This window comes from Rousettus aegyptiacus, unplaced genomic scaffold (genome assembly GCF_014176215.1).
Source record: "Rousettus aegyptiacus isolate mRouAeg1 unplaced genomic scaffold, mRouAeg1.p scaffold_m13_p_9, whole genome shotgun sequence".
NCBI classification, from domain to species: Eukaryota; Metazoa; Chordata; class Mammalia; order Chiroptera; family Pteropodidae; genus Rousettus; species Rousettus aegyptiacus.
This window is the reverse complement of record NW_023416312.1, coordinates 45,460,298-45,483,171: the sequence shown is the minus strand read 5'-3', so window position 1 is coordinate 45,483,171 and position 22,874 is coordinate 45,460,298. Positions and strand designations below refer to the sequence as shown.

The following is a 22,874-nucleotide window of genomic DNA, read 5'->3' as shown; positions in this document are numbered from 1 at the left end:
TGTTATTGAGTTCTAGTTTAACTCCATTATAGTCAGAGAACATACTCCATATGAGATCGATTATTTTGAAATAGGCAAAGGAAATGGTCTATCCTGGTATATGTTTCATGGGCGCATAAAAGGAATGTGTATCTTTCCCTGTTGGATGGAGACTTCTGTAAATGCTGGTTAGATCCTTTGGTTGATAGTGTTGTTGAGTTCTTCTATATTCTTGCTCGTTTTCTGCCAAGTAGTTCTATCAGTTGCTGAGAGGAGTATAGAAGTCTTTAGTTATAACTGTGAATTCATCTATTTATCCTTTCATGTCTACCAGTTTTTGTTTCATAAATTTTGCAGCTATTGTGTTTTGTGCATAAACATTTAGAATTACTTTATCTTCTCAGTGTGTTGACCCTTTTATCATTATGTAATGTCCCTCTTTGTCCCTGGTAATTTTCTTTGTTCTGAAGTCATTTTTTTTCTCTTTTCTTTTTAAAGTTAAATTTATTAGGGTGACATTGGTTAAGAAAATTATATCGATTACAAGTGTACAGTTCTATAATACGTCATCAGTATATTGCATTGTGTTCACCACTTAAAGTCAAGGTCTTTTTTATCTAATATAAATACAGCACACTTGTTTTCTTTTGACTAATGTTTGCACAGTAAATTTTTTCCAACTTTTTACTTTAATTATATACATTTTAATTTTCATTATATTTGAAGTAAATTTCTTGAAGAAACACATAGTGGGGTCATGTTCTGACTGTGTCAATCTATATCTTTTAATTGGTATATTTAGACCAAATTGTAATTATCATGTTAGGGCTAGATCTGCCATTTTTATTTCATTTTCTCTGTTTTTTTATCCCCCTGTTTTCTTTGTTATGCTTTCCTGTGGATTACTTGAACATGTTTGAGAATTCCAATTTTGATATATATCTAGTGCTTTTGAGTGTACCTCTCAGTATAGGTTTTTTAGGTATTGCTCTAAGTATGACATTGTATATTCATAACTTATCCTAGCATACTCGTGTCAAAATTGTATCAGTTTCATTGAACTGTAGAAAATGTTGCTTACTTTTTCTCTCTTTACCGTCCACACATATAATTGTCTTAAATATTTCCTCTACATGCACTGAAGTCCACATAAGACAATCAGACAGTGCTGTATACTTATTGCTGCAATCACCACATATAATTTAGAAGACACAAGAGGAGAAGGAAAACCTTCCCTGTTTACCCCTGTTTTTGCTTGCCATGTAATTTCTTCCTTCTTGATACTCCAAATTCCTTTTATTATTTTCTTTCTCGTTGTAGAATTTCCTTCAACCAGTCTTTTAGGGTAAATTTGCTAGCGACAGATTCTTTCATTTTTCTTCATCTGAAAATGTGATTTCCCCTTAATTCTTAAAGGATATTTTCAATAGATACAAAATTTTCAATTGACAATTCTTTTCTCTGAGCACTTAAAAATGGTATGCCACTTCTTTCTGGCCTAATGGTTTCTGATGAGAAATCTCCTGTCATTTCAATTGTTATTTCCAATAGTGAAGCTTTTTCATGCCTTCAAGATTTTAAATTTATCTTTAGTTTTAAGTTTGACAGCTTTGGGGTGGGGCATGGATTTCTTTGGATTTATCGTATTTGGGTTTTGCCCAATTCCTTGAATCTGTACATTTATGGGTTTTGTTAATTTGGGGAAGTTTTCAGTTAATAATTCTTCTAATACTTTTCAGCTCCACACTTGCCTCTTTCTTTCTAGGACTCTGATGACATGAATGTTAGATATGTGTTATACTCCAAAAGGTCTCCAAAGCTCTTTTCAATTTTTTTTCAATCTATTTTCTCTCTGTTGTTCAGATGGAGTACTTTCTATTGTTCTATCTTCAATTTCACAGATTCTTTTCCCTTCGGTTTTCATTCTGTTTTGTAGTCCATACAGTGATGTTTTTGTTTTTGTTTCTTAGTTATTGAGCTTTTCAGTTCTAAAATTTCTAAACTTCAGTTCTAAGGTTTCTAAAATTTCCATTTAGTTATTCTTTATATCTTCTATTTCTTTTCTGAGATTTTTTTGTTTTGTTGCTGAGATTTTCCATTTCTTATTTAAGTCTGTAATTTATCATTAAAGCATTTTTAATGATGTCTGCTTCGAAATCTTTTACAATTTTAACAATTCTGTTTTGATGTCAACATCTATTGTTTTTTTTTTTCTTATCAAGTTGAGATTTCCCTTGTTTTTGGAATAAGTGATTTTTTTTATTGAAACCTGGACATTTTTAGTATTATGCTATGACTTTGGATCTTATTCAAATCTTCCGTTTAAGTAGGCCTCCTATGATACTGAAATAATAGAGGAAGTGGGGGCATTTCCTGTTACTGTCAGCTGGGGGTAAAAGTCCAAGTTCCCCACTTAGCTTCTGTTGACACTGGTCAGAAAAAAGAGCTTCTTGTTCCTCCTGAGCAGGGGTAGAAAATGTGGCTCTCTATTAGGCCCCCACCTTTTTAACACCAGTTTGGTTAGGGAGGAGTGCTTCATTACTGTTCCCCACTTGGCTTCACTGACACTGCAAAGTGAGTGGTCTCATTTGCATTGGGCAGTCATAAAAGGCTTTACTCTCCTTCACGCATCCTCTTGACATCACCCTAGCAGGAAGGTAGGGCAGCATCTCACTACTGATGAATAAGATGAAAGCCTATGCTCTTTTCACAGTCTTGAATGACATTATAGCACCTGGGGTCTCATTTTTTCCCAAAGGGGATGAAAGTCCCATCTCTCCACCCTACCGTTTCTAACACCAACCTGGTGATGGTATTGGTGTACATTTTTAGGGCCTGGTGAGAAGAGAAGACTAGGTTCCCTTCCTGGCCTTTGATGATTTGGGTGGGAGTAGAGGTGCAGGTTTTTGGATGTTTTTGTTTGTTGGTTTGTTTGTTTGTTTGTTTTGTGGTGTTTGGCTGGAATAGAGTGATTATTCTTTGAAAGTTCTCTGCCCTTTTCATTGTCTTTTGGCTACAGAGAGCAGGATTTTCTAGGGATTTTTGTTGTTTGTATCTATTGGTGTTTCTGGATTACTGGTTTCCCCAATATCAATCTGTGATATATGAAGCAAAAGGTAAATCCAGGAATTCTCTTCTGTGTCATTCCTCAGGTCCCAGCATTCTTAACCAGACTTCTTTCTTTTTCACCTTTCAGTCTTTTTATGATTGTTTTATATATAATGTCCAAGGCTTTCATATTTAGCAGGAGAAATAGGGGAAAAGCATTTCTATTTCATTTTTCCAGAAATGGAAGTTGCCTTTTTAAAACCATTTTTAAAACCATAAGAAATTAGTTTAACATATATGTGTTTGTGTGTGTGTGTGTGTGTGTTCACCACCCATAGTTAGTTTTCTTTCTGTCCCTACATATTTGACTCCTTATATGTGTGTGTGTGTGTAGGTACACACACACACACACACACACACACACACACACACACATACCTACTGTTGAATTGTATACCTGAAACTTACTGGATTTCATTAAACAATGTCACCATAATAAAAATAAATAAATTTTAAAAAAAGGAAATCTGAGAATTTGCTGATAAATTTCTGTCTTACGATAAAGATGATACTTCATCACAGAAAAATAATAGACCCTGTTCTAATCATATAGCTATGATCTCTTCAGAAGTATTGTTTGAACTATTTATGCATTTTATTAACAATATTGCCATATCAAAAATAAAACTGTTAATTAGTTTTACTTGTACAAACAGAAAAGTAAGATCACTATTACTTATATTGCTTATTTTTAAATGCTAGTAAAAATAAACTATCAATTGTTTCTTCCTCCAGATGAGGGGTATGTCTGATAAATCACTCCGGCTGGTGCTGTCCACATTCAGCAACATACGGGAGGAGCTTGGACATCTTCAAAATGACTTGACAGTAACATTTATTTTAATTTTTCTCTCCAAAGCCTTTTTAGTTTCTACCTTCCTAACATAGAAATTAAAGCATTCAGTCTACCTTGTTAAAACTTAATACAACAACAGTTTAATGCAATAATATTAATACTCACCCAGACATAGCTATTTTCTTGAAACAGTTAATTGTGTCTGAGAGAGAAGAAAAGAGCTGTCCCATGTGAAAATGAAAGTTGGAAATGCACGTATTAATTAATTTATCACTAAGGTAATTTAATGCTTAAAGGCAGGGAGTAGCTTGTAAAATTAGAACAGTCTGACTCACTGAGTGGGAATTTCCCTCTTTTCAGTAATAATAAAGCACATACTGAATTTCTTTGAATACTTAGAAATTTCTTTTTCCAAGAACTTAACCTTTTCTATTTTTCATTTTAATTGGTGTTCTTGGTGCCATCGACTTGATACATTCAGCATACTTTCCATACAATGAATAGCTCCTTGAGGACTTTGGAGTGGGTTTTTTGTTTCTGGGTTCTGATGACACATTTAGAGTCTACTTTGAAAATCCACCGCCTGCTGGGATTAACAAGGAATCTTTGTAGATTGGGGAAAAACATTAAAATCATTCATAAGGTTTTGCTTAATTGCACTTTGAATTAATCAGTCCATCAATGATATTTCTTTCAATGCAGGTTTTTAAAGTTTTGAAACTTTTTTTATCCTATCTTGTATTTTGCTTAACTTTTAAGAATTCCGTTTTATTAAATAACTACTATGAAAATGTTTATTTAAACCTCTCAATGTAACTGTGGACACATTTCTGTAATTCTGCATCATAACAAATAATTTTGTTTTCAGTCACTGGAAAATGACAAGTTAAGACTTGAGAAAGACGTGGCATTCAAAGAAACTCAAATAAAAGAACATGAAGAACTCTTGGCATCAGTGAGAGCAAATAATCGTCAGCAGCAGGTAAGGTGATATTTTCACTGATGATAAACTAGATTGACAGTTTTTCTTATGCACAATTACTGGTACATTGGAGTTATGAGATACAATCCAGACAGAATTAAAATATGCTGGATCAATTTGTTCATATGAGAATTGAGTGGTTTTGGATATTTCCAATTATTGAAAACTCTCTCAGTAAAGCAGATAACCTGATGTATATCAGACATAAAGTATATACAGTCCATAATTATTTGTGCTATTGGGTGACAAGAATTGTATAAATATTGAAAATCTAAGTGCATTCATTGATTTAATCTACTAACATATTGATAAAAAAAAGTTTTTGTATTGATTTTAACATGTGTTTGCTCAATGAATAAATGAAATAATCAACTCTAGAAGTGTTCTCCAGATGTCTGAGCAGAGATGATTTCAAGGAAATTGTAATGAGTGTCTAAGGCTGATCCCTTCCCAATCTTCACTCCCATGACAGTCTCAAAATTTTGCTCAGCTTCTAACTGTCACATGAATAATCAGGCATATGGTCATCTTTGTTCCTACTAGAAGGCAGAGAATAGTATTGTCAAAGAGTAGCAAGAGTCAGATTGCTAAATTGGTACATTGAAAATTCATCTAGTCTTGACTCTTTCTCACTCAAGATAGGCAAGTCAGACTAAGGGTATGAATCTAATATTTTACATGGTTGATTTTACTTACCATTTAATGGTAAACATATAAGAAAACTGGGCATGGAAAAATATTTGCTTTACTTAACTGAATTAATCAACTAAAAATGAACTCTCTCCGACCCCAAAGTAGAATCCCTTTGTTTTATTTACGTGTGTCTTCTTTACAGCAAGGACTTCAAGAATCAACCTCAAAATGCCAAGCATTGGAAGAAAACAATATCTCTCTTAGACATACATTATCAGACATGGAATATAGATTAAAAGAATTGGAATACTGTAAGCATAATTTAGAGCAAGAGAATAAGAATCTTAGAATGCAGGTATTATAATTTTGTTTTAAATATATGTTATTGCCTTAGTTATACCATTGTAATCCTAGCATTGGAAAAAATATATCCTATTCATCCTGAGAAAATACATGGACTACTTTCTGATGGTCTCACATGCAGTTAGATCTTATCTGACTGCTATTTGGGCAGTATAATGCAATTCCTAAAAATCGTTTTCATTATTTCAATGTCTCATTTAATCACATGGTTTCCATCTAAAAAGTTTTTAAATATAATATGCATTTCCTCCATAACAATCCAATTACAGAAAATTATTTTGTCTTGGGTAGGTTTCAGAAACTTGCACAGGCCCAATGCTGCAGGCTAAAATGGATGAGATTGGCAACCACTACATGGAGATGGTGAAAAGCTTAAGAATGGAGAAAGACAGAGAGATCTGCAAGCTAAGGGTATGTTGCTCCGACACTGCATAAATACACAGGTCAGCACAGACTTTCTAATAAGTTAATGATGGTTTCAAATTTAAAGCTACAAAGGAAAATCAAGTGAAGGTAGAGTTTTGGGAATATGCCATAGAATCTTTTGTTTAAATACATATCACTGTGCATAGAATATTGCTAATATGTTTTCTAATTTATCTTAGTCTTTTCTAAGAGAGCAAAAGAAGACAATAAGTTCAGGGTTTTGGTTTTTAATTTTTATTTATTTGGTGACAGAGGGAACTCTTTATGATCTTGTCTAAAGCATGCTTATGCAGGTAAGAGCAACATTTGAGATTATCCTTCAAAGCCACAGTTGGATCATAAAAATCTTCACTTGACTTTGAGGGATGATACAGAAGAAGAACTTTGTCGAACATAAGGATGAAAACAGCATGGAATTATGTACCTGTAATTGGCATCAAAATTAGAGTGATATTTGTGAAAATAAGTATCCATTGCCTTATCTTGTAATTCTACGTCAAATTGGCTAACTCTTAATCTGCCGATTCCTAAATGTAGCTAAATACACTTAAATATTTTAATGGAAAAACTGACTACAGATTTTTCTCTCCAAATATCACTGTGTAGTCTTTAGCAAAAAATCAAAATGAAACAAAATAAAATTTGTTGAAAAGCCTACTAATTTTTCTAGCTGATTTCCTCCACTGTTTTCTTGTTTATCCCAATGTTACTAATAACACTTTAATGCACATAATGTAATAAAGAAGAAAATGGACAGGATTTGGCGTCATAAGACTTGTCTTAGGTTTGCAGCTATGTTTCTTATTAGATATATGACTGTGTTATTTAACCTCGATCTCATTTACCTCTTTTGCATGTAATTATTATAATAATACTTATTTCACAGGGTTGATGTGAGGACTGAGATAAGTCATGCGGGAAGAATATTTTGAGAATTGCAAATCATAATATGATATTAGTTATTATTATTATTTAGTTTTCCTTCATTAATATTTAAAGGAATCTAAGGAGCCTGTTTTCTTGTCTCTATTTTCATTCTTGTGGCCTAGGATTGTTACTTAGACAATGCCTACCCCTAAATAGTAAAGGCACCTTTAAAAAAAATGAGAAATTTCCAATTGGCATTTTAATTTATATTTTACACTTATAAAACTCTATAAATGTTTATAACTATTGGTATTTTGCTCTTCATTTCATGATTAGCTGTATGACTTTATGTCACTTAACCTTTCTGGAACTCAGTTACCTGTTTTGTAAATAAGAATTATAAAAATTCTTTTTTTTCTTTTTAAATCCTTAGACTCAATTAAATCAGTACCAAAAAGATGTTTCAAGAAGAGAAGGAAGTTGCAGTGACTTCCAATTCAAGCTTCATGAACTGACAAGCTTGCTGGAAGAGAAGGATTCCCTTATAAAGCGTCAGTCAGAGGTAATAAAGGAAGGGGTAAGGGCAGAGAGGAACAATATGACTCAGTCCTGTAGGATAAATATTTCTTATGAGTTAGAGGAGGGCACGTTTCCAAGACTCACTTTATTCATGAAGTAGAATGTGAGCGTGAAGAGGTAAAAGATGCATATTTCAAGAGCAATAATTCAAATTAAAGCAAGAATTAAAGCAAAAAATAAGTGCTTTTGTGTATTTAATGTTTTTGAGATATTGCTTTTATATATCATTATCAGTGAAACTCCCAATAAGACTGTGAGCTCCTTACTAGATTATTAGCTGCTTCAACAAGGGACTATGTTATAGCCCTCTCTATATCTGTAGCATGTAGCCCAGGATCTGTTATAAAACAGGCACCAAAGCAAGGAATTACCAAAAAAGGTAGCTTATATTCTATTGCTGTTATTGAACAAATGATACTTGTAATAATGCTGAGTGATAAGCTTTCTGTTAGGAAACAATACTGGCATCCATATTAAAATTTCATTACTTTTCTTCTATGGCTATACTTTTCAAGCTTTTTAAGACAAAAACTTTCATATCATCTCGCGAACCAAGTCCATTCAATCTCATGTTATTCCGCACATATAGAAATTCTATACCAGCTAGTGGATTCCTGCACAAGCACATTATGTAACTTATTAGGTACCATGAATCAAGAATATATGGGATTCAACAAGTGAGATCAGAACATTTTTACCTCAAGCTTAAAAAGGAAGAAAAACAAGTAATTATTCTTAGTAACCTTGTTAAAAGATTGAACATACTTCTTACTTATTTATACTATTTTTGAATGATTATACTGTCATTTGTTTGTAAGGAACTCTCGAAGTTGAGACAAGAGATATATTCATCTCATAACCAACCCTCCAGTGGTGGAAGGACTACAATTACCACTAAAAAGTAATGTATTTTTGAGTGAAATTTGAATATGGCTTTGGTTCTTAGTTATAGCATTATAATCCAAGGTATAGCAGTATAATTTATATCTATATATCTCTGTGTCTCTCTATCTGCCTGTCTATCTATCTCTACCTATCTATCATCTATCTATCATCTATCTATCATCTATCTATCTATCTATCTATCTATCTATCTATCTATCTATCTATCATCTATCATCTATCATCATCTATTATCTATCTACCTATCTATTATCATCTATGATCATCCTCCTAGACAGAATTTGGTGTTTTCTGCAGGCCACTAATTTTACTAAAGAATGAATATGCACAAAAATATATAGCTATTATGGTCAATAAAATTCTGTAGTACATCTTTCCTCTATTTACAACATATTAAATACAATGGAAGTGAAAAGCAAATAATTGGTTGTTTAACAAACCATATTAGTCAGGACTGTTTTAGTTGCACATGCCAGAAACCTAGCTTAAACTGGGAGTTAGTTAATTCATTTAATTGGAATTACTTGGTGCCTAGATGGATTCATGTGCTTGAATGTCTTCAGAAATCTTTCTCTTTCTTTTGGCTGTGCTCTTTCCTGTACAGATGTCATTCTTAGGCAGGATCTCCTATCATAGTAGCAATATGGCCACAGCATGCATCGTAGCAGTTTAGTAAAAAACAAATAGAAAGTGACTATGAATAGTTTCAGCAAAAGCCTTATTTTAGATATTCTGTGTAAATGGAATGATACAAAATGTAGTCCTTTATGACTAGATTCTTTCACTTTGCATAATGTTTCAAGATTCATCCATGATTTAGCATGTGTCAGTACTTCATTGCTTTTTGCTACTAAATAACACTCTATTTTATGGATATACAACATTTTATTTATCAATTTATGGACATTTGGGCTATTTTTAATTTTTGACTATTATGAATAATGCTACTGTAAATATCTATAGACACACTTGTGTGGACATATATTCTCATTCTTTTCAAGTATACACCTAATAGTGGAAATGCTGGGTTTCATAGTAACTCTGGGTTTAACTTTTTGAGGAACTGCTAAACTGTTTTTACAAAGTAGCTGCACCATTTTACATTCCCACCAGTAGTGCATGAGGGTTCTAATTTCTCTCCCATCCTCCTCAATACTTATTATCCATCTCTTGGATTATAACCAACCTAAGAGGTGGGAAATAGTACCTCACTGTGGTTTTAATTTGTATCTCTCTAGTAATTAATGTTTTGTATATTTTCATGTGCTTATTGGCCACTCGTACTTCTTTGGAGAATGGCTATTTAAATTCTTCCTCCATTTTAAAATGGGATTATTTGTTTTATTATTGTTGAATGGCAAGAGATATTTATATATTCTGGATACAAGTCCCTTATCAGAGGTATATGATTTGCAAATATATTTTTCCATTCCATGAGTTGTATTTTCACTATCTTGATAGTATTATTTGCAGCACAAGTTTAAAATTTTGAGGAAGTCCAATTCATTCATTTTTTCTTTTCTCACTTGTACTTTTGGTATCCTATGTAAAAACCATTGCCTAATCCAGGATCATGAAGATTTACACCTATATTTCCTTCTAAGAGTTTGACGGTTTTACCTACTACATTTAGATCTATGATGCATTTGAGTTAATTTTTTATATAGTATGAAATAGAGGTCCAAGTTCATTCTGGTGCATAGGAATATCTAGTTGTTCCAGCACCATTTGTAGAATATACTATTCTTTCCCTCATTGAATTGACCTGGTATTATCATTGATAATAAAACGATCATACATGGAAGGGCACATTTGTAGACTCCGAAGTAGACTGTTTTACTCCATTGATTTAGTTACTTGTCTTTATGCCAGTATGACAATATCTTGATTACTATAGCTTTTTATTTAAGTTTTGAAATCAGGAATGTGAGTCTTCAAACTGCTCTTTTCAAGATTGCTTTAGCTATTTTTGGTCCTTTGCTTTTTTCCACTTGAATTTTAGGATAATCTTGTTTATTTTTGTAAAAAAAATCCATCAGGATTCCTATAAGAATTTAATTGAATATATAGAAAACTTCAGGTAGTATTGATTGTCATGTTAACAATATTAAATCTTCTGACCCATAAGCATGGGATCCTTTCTCATTCAGATCTTCTTTAATTTCTTAAAACTATTTTCTAGTCTTCATTGTAATCTTACACTTATTTTCTTAATTTCGTTTTCACATTGTTCATTGCAAGTATATATGATTAAAATTGATTTTTGTATATTGATGGTATATTTTTAACCTTGCTGAACTCATTTATTAATTCTAATAGTTTGATTGGATTCCCTAAAACTTTCTATATACAAGATCATACCAGTTGCAAATATAGTTTGAGTTATACATTTCTAATCTTAATGCATTTTATTTCATTTTCATATCGAATTGTCCTAGAACCTCTAGTATTGTGAAAGAGAAGTGGTAAGAGTAGATATTCCTGTCTTGTAATTGTGTCCCTCAAGGAATTTACGTATGTTGTCTAAGTTGTTGAGTGTTTTGGCATGAAATTGTCATAATATTTATTATGTTTTCAAGACAAAGTCTTTTACTTTTGGTTTTAAGACAAAGGATCTCTCTTTTAAAAAATGTATTGAGATATGATTGACATAAAACATTATATTAGTTTCAGGTGTACAACACTATTTGTTATGTGTATATACTGCAAAATGATCATCACAATAAGTCTAGTTACCATCCACCACCACGCAGTTACAAAATTTTTTTCTCGTGTAAGAAATTTTAAGATCTGCTCTTTTAACAACTTTCAAATACACAGTACAATATTTTTAACTATAGTCACTGTGCTGTGCATTACATCACCAGCACTTATTTATTTTATAACTGGAAGTTTGTACCTTTTGACCATCTTCACCCATTTTACTCACCTTCCACCCTCCTCGCCCTGCACTTCTGGCAACCACCAATCTGTTTTCTGTATCTATGAGTTTAATTTTTTTTGATTCCACAAATATGTGAGATCATATGGGATTTGTCTTTCTCTGATTTATTTCACTTTGCATGATGCCCTTAAGGTCCATCCATGTCGTCACAAATGGTAGGACTTCATTTTTATAGCTGTCTAATCCAATATGTGTGTGTCTGTGTTTGTACATGTGTGTATGTGTGTATAAAACATTAATTGCTGGATAATATGGTAGTTTTATTTAAAATTTATTTTTTTATTTTTTTATTTTTATTTTTTAGGCGAGGCAACCTTTGGTTGACCTCACAGATTGCAAGGACCTTGTCAGCTTACAATCCTTTATTTTTTTATTTTTTACACCTATAGCATCTGGCCTTCCTAGGTGGTCTCCCATCCAAGTACTAACCAGGCCCGACCCTGCCTAGCTTCCAAGATCAGACGGGATCGGGTTTGTTCAAGGTGGCCATAGACTAAAATATTTTTATTTATGTAGAGTTGGTATACAATATTATATTGGTTATATTGGTTTCCACATAGTTTTATTTAATTTTTTGAGGAAACTCCAGACTGTTTTCCATAGTGGCTGTACCAACTTACTATTTCATCGATAGAGCACATCCTTGCAAATAATTTTTATTTTTTCATCTTGATAATAGTCATTCTAACAGGTGTGAGGTGATAACTTCTCTTTCTCAGTATTGGTAAATTGCATATGTCTTTCTTTGATAATCAGCTTTAGTAATATTCTTGAAGAATCAGGTTTTGTTTTAATTTTTTCCTCTGTTTTTCTGTTTTCTAATTTTGATTTCTTCTCTTTATTTTCTTTCTTATGTTTATATTCCACTTTTCTCTTTTCTAGTTTCTAATGTAGAAATGTAGATTTTAGATCATTTCTAATATAAGCATTTAATGCTATAAGTTTCTACTTAAGCACTGCTTTAACTGTATCCTCTAATTTTGATTAAGTTGCATTTTCATTTGCATTCACTTCAAAATATTTTCTAATTTCTCTTTTTGATCCATTGGCTATTCAGAATTGTATTTATCAGTTTCCAAATCTTTGGGAATTTTCTAGATATCTTTCTGTTATTGATTCCTAATTTATTCCATTTTCATCAGAGAACATACTTTGCATTCATTATAATCATTTTAAATTCATCGAGACTTGTTTTGTACCTCAGAATACAAACTTTCTTGGTATATGTTTCATGTGCCATTGAAAACAATGTGTAAATTATGGTTGATGGGTAGATCATTTTATAAATGTCATTTAACTCAATTTAGTTAATAGTGTTGTTCATAGCTTCTATGTCTTTACTGATTTTGTTTACTTCTAATATCAATTATTTTAGAAGGCATGCCAAAATCTCCAACTCTTATTGTGAATCTGTTTATCTCTCATTTCTATTAGTTTCTGCTTCATGTATTATGAATTTATGCTAGGAGGTTCATCAATATTTAGAATTGTTAGGTTCTATTGATGAATAAAATTAAGGACTGTTACATCTTGTGGATGAGTTGACACATTTATCATTATTAAATTACCCTTTATATCTACTAATAATTCCTGTTCTGAAGGTTACTTCATTTGATATTATTGTAATACTCTGGCTTTCTTTTGATTACAGATTGCATGATAATTATGTTTCTATTCTTTTAGTTTATTCTATTTGTTTACTTTAGAAGTTTTTAATAAATAATATACATAGTTGAATCTTGTGTTTTTATCCAATATAGCAATATTTGCCTTTTAATTGGAGTGTTTAGACCATTTATATTTAATGTGTTTATCTATTTTTGAATTTAAGTTTATTATCTTGCAATTTGTTTTCTATTTGTCCCATATTGTTTTGGCCCACTTTCCCTCTTTTCTTTTTTACTTTTGGATTAATCATTTCTTCATTATTGCATTTTATCTATTTTATTGGCCTATTAGGTATATTTCTTTTTTTATGATTGAAAAGGCTTAAAGTATTCTTTATCTTATCACAGTCTACCTCCAAATGATATTATTGTACCTCATCACATGTAGCATACAAACATTATGATAGTATACTTCCATTTCCCTTTCATAATCTTTTTTCTATTTTTGCCATATATATTTACTTTTACATATATTATAAACCCCCAGATACAGTATAATTTTTCCTTTCAATGGTTAATTATTTTTAAAGAAATATTAACAATAAGAAAAACAGTTTTAAGTCTGCCCACATATTTATCTTTTCTGGTGTAATTCATTCTTTGCTTAGCTCCAAATTTCCATCTGACATTATTTTCCCACTGCCTGAAGAACTTTCTTTAACATTTTTTGTCATGCTGCTTTGCTGATGAAGACTTCTCTTGGTTTTTAATGTGTGAAACCCATGTTATTTTGCCTTCATTATTCAAAGTTATTTTTGCTGCATATAGAATAGTAAGTTGATGTTTTTTTTTCCTTTAGTATTTTAAAGTTATCATACCACTGTCTTCTGATATTCACTGTGTCTGATAAGAAGTTTCCTATTGATCTTATGATTTTTTTCCCTCTTTGAGTAATGTTCTTTTTCCCTGGCTGTTTGTAAGATTATTTATCTCTGTTTTTCTTCATCATTCTTTTCCTTGAGGTTCACTGAGCTTCTTGGATCTGTGTGTTTATAGTTTTCATCAACTTTGGAAACAACGTGATCATTATTTCTTCAATTATTTTTGTCTTCTGCAAATCCTGTAGGACTTCAGTTACATATATGTATATTTTCCATAACTAACTCATACTCTAGTTTTTCAGTCTTTTTTTCTCTTGTTTTATTTTGGATAATTTCTCTTGATGTCTTCAAATTGAGTACTATTTTCTTCTGCAGTGACTATATGTTGTTAATCCCATATACTGTAATTTTCATCTGTAGAAGTCCAATGTAGATTTTTGTATCCTCCATTGTTCCCCTCATCCCATTCATGATTTCTTCTAACTTCTTGAATACACATTTTGTATTATTTATATTTCTAATAGATATACCTTTGCTTGCTTGTTTATTTTATCTGTCACTTCTTGATCTGTTTCTACTAATATGTTTCTCTGCATTATTACTCATATATTCCTTCTTCATTGCATGCTTACTCATTTTTTATTGAATGCCATATATTGTAATTTTACATACATGAGTTCTGGATTTTTTTGTTATTACTCTAAGTATTTTGGGGTTTTGTTCTGAGATGAAGTTGTTACTTGGAAACAGTTTAATACTTTCAAGTTTTTCTTTCAAACTCTGTTAAACTGCAGTCTAGGACTAATGTCATCCTACTACTAAGGCCAATACTCTTCTGTAGTATCTGCCTTATGTCTACTGTACTAGGGGTTCTTTCCACTCTGGTTAGTAGAACACAAACTATTCCCATCATTAAGCTCCACGGATTTCTAAACTGTTCTTTTTCAGCGGTTCTTTCCCCAACTTCAGTAACTTTTTCACATGCCTACACTAATCAGCATTCACCCAAGACTTGTGGGGAACCCTCTAGAGGTCTCTTGACCTCTTTCTATCTATGTAGCTCTCTCCTCTCTGGTATTCTGCTCCACAAATTCTGGCTGCCTTGGCATACCTTTAGTTGAAATTCTGTCACCTGAACTTGATGAGAGTGCTAGACTCTGTTTGGCTTACCTTTCCCTATCCTGTGACCAAGTAAATTGCAAGGCAGTGAGCTAGGCATTTAGAGGGCTCATGTCATTTGCTTCCTCTCTTTGTGATCATTATTTTGTGATGCCCATGGTCAATAATTTCCAGAAACAGAAGTATCTCCTTCTTACTCTTTTGAAAATAATGGTAAATCTTTGTCCATTAAGAGATTTTCTTTTTTTCTTTTTAGAACAAGTTGTAAGCCATGCAGAGCCAAATAAATTTAATAAGGGGAATCAAACTAGAAGTGGCTAAAAAGGAATGAAAATTATTTTCTTGTGTAGTTTGTAAACTAATTTTCTTTTTTTCTGTATAGATACAGGACACAATATCCAATCCTAGGTCTCCTGTATGATGATTATGAATATATACCACCAGGTAGTGACACACAGACTATTATGATTGAGAAAACAGAAGACAAATGGACTTGTGTAAGTTCACGTGGACACTTCTAATCCTATTATGACTATATATATATATATATATATATACAGCATACAGCTTTCAAAAGCTTTCAAAAATTGTGGTAAAATATCAGAATGAACTAAAATCCTAGAGTTTTTTTTTTCTCTTAAGACTTTTCCATATTTCTCTTAATAGTAGGAATTTAGAAACTTTGAAATGATTCCTTCATGGGCTATTATAATCGATTATCTGAACTGTAATAAATTAGATAAATTTTACCCCAAAGAGGAAGATAATTAACATTGGTAATATACTAATTTTATTTCCTTGCATATCTCAGGAGTTATTGAACCATTCTATTCAAATTTTCAAAAAAACTTTCCTAACGCAGGTAAAAAAAGTCATAGTCAATTATGAAGGGGAAAGGAGGATAGAGAAACAGCATGTTTTAATAGAATTTGTCTTTAAATCTTGTATGTGTTACTTATTATTTTAGATTATAAATTTTTAGGAATTTGAAAGAGAGATGTGTTTTTATTTCTCACTAGACTGTATGATTCTCTAGCTTTAAATCCTTTGAGTTAGGTTAATGAAGAGTACTTTAAAGGTCATGTACTCTAATGTCTACCTTCTATGACATTTTCTAAGATGACCAGATGATACAAACTTAGCATCTTTCTAGGCATTCCAATACATTGCTAGAGGGGTTGAGTACTAAAACCCTCTTCTTATAAAGGACTGAAAGCTACTTTCCCAAAACTTGTACTTACTGAGCTATTAACCCTTAAAGTAGTGAACATAAAATAGGGGATGTATTTTCCCTAGCACAATGGTTCTCTACTAGGGGCAATTTTCCCCCCTAGGAGATATTTAGCAAAATTTGGAGACAGTCTTGGTTTTCACAACTGGGGGTCTGGTACTATTGTCATCTGGTGGGGAAAGGCCAGGGATGCTTTTAAATAATCCTACGATGTGTAGGACAGTCACCAACAACAAAGAATTATTTAGCCAAAAATGTTAATAGTGCTGAGTTTGAAAATCCTGGCTAATACAACAGAATGGCCTTGAGGTTCTTTTCCTCCTTAACTATATATCCCATATTACTGCCAAGGGATTGTAACAGTAAGCCATTGATAGTGATGGTAATGTATGATATCCCTCAGGTGCAATGGACAGAAAAGAGGTTGAGAATTCCCATTCTAAAACAACACAGTCTGACTAACTTTACCACCATGAAAATTACAGCCTTTGTTTTGTTAAAAAAATGATTAGGTAATAAAAGCAGGTAAAATGAAATCTATGGTTATTAAAGTGAGGAAGTGGTTATCCTTTAGGGTTGTGCTTATTGGAAAGGAACATAAGGAAGACTACTTGGGTACTAATAACACGGTGTTTCTTGATTTGGTTGATGGTGCATGTGCTCAGTTTTAGAAAAATCATTTAGTTGCACACTTATATGTGCATTTTTCTACATGTTTCTTATACTTCAAAAAGTCTTAAAATGCTTAAATATACCATGATTAGCAATACACAAATGTCAATCATTCTGCAGAACCTTTTGAAGAAACTTTAAAATTACAGATTTATAGTTAATACTACAGATATATAGTTAACAAATTACTGCAGATGTATAGTTAATAAAATGAAATATCTATTAAATAACTCACTTTAAAAACGCTTTTGGTTGAACAAACTCATGTTTAAGTAAACAAAAGAATTCAGAAAGGTTTTTTTTAGCTTTGAAGCCCTTCTCTATCTACAATCAAGCCATCGATCTTGTAGATGTGGTTCTCTGTCATCAACAAAATCAGTCAACATTTAGTAAACACAAAATAAAAATATTTGAAGCTTTGACATATGTTGTATTTCTTAGGTCATGGATTAGATGAGAATTACTTATTACTAAATATTAACTGATAAATGATACTTGATGGTCCAGGGACCAGATGAGCAGCTGAAAGTCAGGGTAGGATTTATAATTAGTCACTCAGAGATTAATTCATGCTGAAATTTAAAACTGAGAAGCAGTTGCTGCTACTAACCACATGATCCTCAGAGTAAAGGATCTACAGAATAGTAGTAGTATTACCTCTCTCTTCCTTATAAATGTACACCAATAAAGATAAAACTTGATATCTTAAAGGACTAGATACTGATAACAAGTTCATAATATATTTAAGTAAGTTCAGATGAAAGGTCTATATTTATTAACAATTAGAGATGCTTGGACATATTTAACCTCTAAATATGACACCAAGGAGGAAATCTGAGTACTCCTACCCTACTGTTTAAAGTCATTTGAAAACATCTACATGACTAAACTCAGACAAACTATTATTTCATTGAATATACATATATAAAAGAGTACTGCAAAAGTGAGTACATTTCCTTTGGTTTTATATCTATCAATTTAAATAATTTTCAAAACTGTGTACATACAATAACAATGTCTTAAATTATGAGCCAGATATAAACTAACTTTTTTTTTTCTTTTCTAGCCATGAATGAATCTCCAACTTGGTTTTTGTGTGTGTGTGTTTATCTGCATTAGTACTTTATTATCTTTTCCATAACTAAAGACCAATCAAAATTTGAACCATGCAACTACCAGCAAATCTAATGGAATGAATTTGTTATGCAGATGACAGTTTCTCCAGCCATTTGTGAGGCCTGAATCCGTTCTATCACATTCGTATATTCAATATAGCAACACATTGCTTATTTAAATTTCAATTGCAGATAATGTAGGACATAATTCAATTTTTTTTTCCCAATAGGGAGCTTCCTAGATACTGTATTAATCTGTTGGGGCAGAGATTTTATATGTTATTCTTTTAGAAGATTTTCCCTGTATTAGATATGTGATTCAGGTACAAGAATAGATAGTTTATTACCAAAAAAAAGAGGCGAAAGACTACTGATTTAAAGTTTAGCTAGTGCATGGTATTACAATGTATATTTGCTTTTCTCACATTGAAACTTGTGATTAAAAGGGATGCTTCTTCACATATTATTTATACCTCTCAGAGACAACTAAATCAAAGGTGATTGTTAACTTAATTTAGTACGGAAGTGGGGTACTTTCTTTTTAAATAGCCAAATCCACTAAATTGCACATTGTGCTATTATGGTTCTAAGTGCATATCAGTGGCTTGGCAAATCTTTTGTTTCAAAGCATAACATCCCAAAATAAGCCCACCCACTTCCTTAAAAACATATAACACTATATTATATTAGTGGGTAGAAGGAAGTTGGACTTTTTTTTATAGGGATATACAAAATGTAACAGTGACATACTACATGAAAGCTTAAGAAATAAAAATGGCAACAAATTCTCGATATCTGTATTCTACTTGGGAGAAAGATTTTATAGTAGACTATTTAATGTACCTAGAAGTTGGTTGATTAATTGGGTTCTAATAACCTTATAAAGTAGACAAAGTATTTTCTAAATACATTAGTAGATAAGAATAACATTTCTTAAATTCAATCTTTTTCTTAAAGTTAAGAATTAGCAAAAATTAAAATGTTCATGCAAACGGAGGGAAGGGGGGAAATAGATAAGGGTAAAAGGAGTCAAATATATGGTAATGGAGGGAGATTTGAGTTTGGGTCATGAATATACATGCAATATACAAAAGATGTATAATTGAATTGTGCACTTGAAATCTATATAATTTCATTAACCAACATCACCCCAATAAATTTTTAAAAAATTTAAAAAAAAAACAATGTTCGCATTTCACAAAGTATAGATTAAGGCAACGAATATATTTGGGTTACATGTGAATAAGGTATTGCACTGGAATATCTCTGCAAGTATCTGTATAGAATTCTGTCATGCTTTATAATTATACTCTAATAATTATTCATTATACTAAGAAATAGGAACAGATGAGGTACTAAATCAAACCATAAATTAGAAAAATGTTTTTAATACTCAATTTTCAAATAGGCCTTGATATGAAGCTAAAAGCCTTATTATGTGAATGCTTTTACTAAAATGTCAAGCTCTATAATGTGGATTGATACAATTCCAACTTTATCAATATTTTGTGATAGAAAATGTTAATATTCTTCATAAACTATACAGTCCTTAGATTTTTCCCCTGGTGTGGGAACAGGGACGTTTCTCCTCTGCTAACTACTCATACATATAACTAACAAAACTATGCCATACTATCTACTTATTATATGATGTAAATGGAAGTTTTAAGTAGCAAAATAGAAAATTACCACCATAACTGTTTGAAAATTAAAACAAGTATGATTTTCCCCAAATACTCTTAAATAAAAATAACAATCCAAAACAATAATTCAAAACTTGGGGCGGGTAATAAGTCAGCACATCACTGAGTGAGTGGGGTTGTCATACAAGGTACTTATTATATTTAACAAATTTAAATGTATGTATTTCTTTTCCAATTTGTTACTAAGATAAATAAAAATACTAGGATTTTTTTCCTCACACAAGTTTCACATAGCTTATCTCTGAAAATTGCAAAGATGTTGTCAGGTGAGGAATGCCTATTTATCTAATTTCTATTCTGGAATGTTTCGCTTTAGATGTTGAATAAAATGGGAGACTGTGCAATGAAATGCAAAATGATCTAAGTGTCTAAATAAAATATGTGAAATATTTGTATAGTTTCTGTGGAAGTACTAGTAAGAAACATGCATGATGGACTTTTATGGCTTAGCTGTACATTTGTCAGAAAGTTACTGTCATGTGTATGTTTGTTAGAGCTCACAAGCACCCCTCTAATTAAAAAAAAAAAAGTCCTGATGTGGACTACTAAAGACAACACTTTAACTAACATACTTGGACCTTTGGTTGATGGAGGTTTTTTTTTTTTTTTTTTTTTTTTTTAAATGAGAATTTCTTTGCTTACAAACCTAGTCTTCTAAGTCCCATAACTCACTTGTGTCAAATGTTATTCCATAAAGCATTCTTCCCATCTGTGTAATGGTGCTTTAACTGTAATACTTTTTCTTAACACAAACAGTACAAAAAGAACAAAATAAAGCTCAAAAAATTTCATCTCATCATCCAATTTAGATTACCTTAAGAAAAAGCCGTTCTTACTTCTTTCCCATTATTATAATCTACAAAGATGACATGTAGATGTAATTCTTTTGAAAGTAAATAATAAACTGGGAAAAGATTTCCTGATAAGGTACCACTCCCCCAACCACACAATATTACTAAATTTACTGGATTTCCATAGTACTTTTTGTCCAATAAAAAACTGCGAAGTATTTCATGCTCATCTTAGGATAAAATAGTAAATTTTTACAAAATAAAAGACTAATAAAATTTGCTTTAATAAAACGTTTAATATTTAGTATAAAAATAAGACATACCTCTTTGAGTCTACAAAGGAATACTGGAATTGTTATGACATAATTACATGATAGCCAGGAGGTCTTGGTAATCTTGGATTGGTCTCTTGTAGATGAGATGTTCTTGAGTCCAGGGTCTTTATGTTTAGTTTCCCATCCCATTACATTAAAATAATTTTTTTTTGTTATTAAAGTTTATGTTGCAGAGACCCTTTATGTTAAAGTATAGCATTTGCAATATATAATTGTGTGACTCAATAGTTTGTTTGCTAACACAATCAATGTTGAACACTCCTAGCTCATGTGTGCCAAGATATAACAAATCAGCCAGCCATGGTACAGTGAGTAGATGGTGTTGAGGTCTAGGATGACAAGGTTTTGGAGTCAGATAGGAGGTGACGGGGACTTATATTATGGGTTAAATGAGATAGTTTCAGTGTTGCCAATTGGTTCAAATTTACAAATGGAGCAGAGTTCCCTTTGAAATAGTTACTTGGGTAATGTTCACAGAAAGACACAGAAACTAGCACAAAGCTGGTGGAAATGTTTTTCATTTGGGGACTCTAGTGCTACATCCTTGAGCCTATGAGTGTCACAATTTCTTCTGCAGGGCCTCTAGATTGCAAATAACACTAGTGAGTTCTTACCTAGGAGCTAAGGTTCTAAGAGACCTTCCTTAATCAGTATCAAGTTTACAAGCTGATTATTTTGGAAGGATAGGGTGGAGCTGAACAAAGTTGGGAACATTCTCTAGTCCAATGATATTCTAGGGTATCAATCTTGTTCTGCGTTTTCTCTAAATGAAGACTTAGTCCTAAAAACCTTATTGTATAGAATTTCAAGTCTACCCAGGCTTTCTTGATTCTCACAACTAAGGGAAAAAGAAAGATCTGAACAGTATTCTTTTGTTCCTCTGCTTTTATGTGAGGTTAGTCATTTTTTTCTGGAAGTAGCCATATTTAATAAAGAATTTTGCTATGTATTCTTTCAAAAATTTTTAAAATGATGTCTGGGATTTACAAATTAAACCCACGAGAGAAGGGGACTTCAAAATAAACCAACCAAAAGTATGTTGGTACAAGAAGTGAGAAAAAATATAAAGGAAACAAAATTGGTCATGAAGTGATGATTGAAGTTGAGTGATGGCTATATATATGGACTTATTATATTCTATTTTTATATTATGTCTGAAAGTTTTCTGCAACAAAAGTTACCTGTCATATATCTATCACACATATCTTTAAGGCAAGTTCAAGGTTCAAACCAATGGTTGTCCTGTATGACACATGAATTGAATTTGAGAGCCATACCTGAGTAACAATTCCAAACCCTTTCCTCTCCATCATGGTATAGGCCATTTAGAAGTAATAATCAGACAAATTCATCTCCACAAAATGGCCCTAAACTGTTCTGGAAAAATGTTTTTTAAAAATAGTTACCAAATTCTTTCTTTCCTGTGAAGGTACTTTGAGGTGAAATCTGTTTTGTCATAATAGAACAGGCCTGTGCCAGTAAAATCTGTATTTTTAAGACAATCTTTTATTTGTAACATGGGTTGAATTCTTAAGTGTTCTGCCTCAGATGAGGTTTTTTAAACCTAGTTTATACGTGAAAGAAAATCCATCTACTTTTTCTCCAGCTCCCATGAACAACTGGAACATCTTTACATGGCTCCCTGCTTCCCTTGACTCCTCTACAACACATTCCTTACAGACTATAGAGTGATTTTCAAAATGTAAATCGTATCACATTATTCTCATCTTTAGAATTCTCTACTGGCTTCCCATTTCAAATTCTCACAAGTTTCATCTCTTATCTGTCCTCCTCACCATGGTCCAAAGTTTGTTTCATTTTTCAGGTTATTTGCATATTT

At 31.9% G+C, this 22,874-nt stretch overlaps 1 protein-coding gene across 2 annotated transcripts in view; it reads left to right on the top strand.

Annotated features, from left to right (window-relative positions):
• The window catches only part of POF1B (POF1B actin binding protein), an 80,741-nt gene extending 59,781 nt beyond the window's left edge, over window positions 1-20,960 (top strand). The window contains exons 10-17 of one of the 2 annotated variants that reach the window (XM_016121869.2): window positions 3,823-3,915; window positions 4,752-4,865; window positions 5,701-5,853; window positions 6,153-6,272; window positions 7,588-7,716; window positions 8,552-8,634; window positions 15,570-15,684; window positions 18,157-20,960. In XM_016121869.2, coding sequence (XP_015977355.1) covers window positions 3,823-3,915; window positions 4,752-4,865; window positions 5,701-5,853; window positions 6,153-6,272; window positions 7,588-7,716; window positions 8,552-8,634; window positions 15,570-15,684; window positions 18,157-18,162 — 813 coding nt within the window. In that variant the 3' untranslated portion in view covers window positions 18,163-20,960. Of the gene's footprint in view, window positions 1-3,822; window positions 3,916-4,751; window positions 4,866-5,700; window positions 5,854-6,152; window positions 6,273-7,587; window positions 7,717-8,551; window positions 8,635-15,569; window positions 15,709-18,156 lie in introns of those variants that run through there. The other variant, XM_016121859.2, reaches the window with a different exon arrangement.
• The last annotated feature ends 1,914 nt before the right edge of the window (window positions 20,961-22,874 follow it).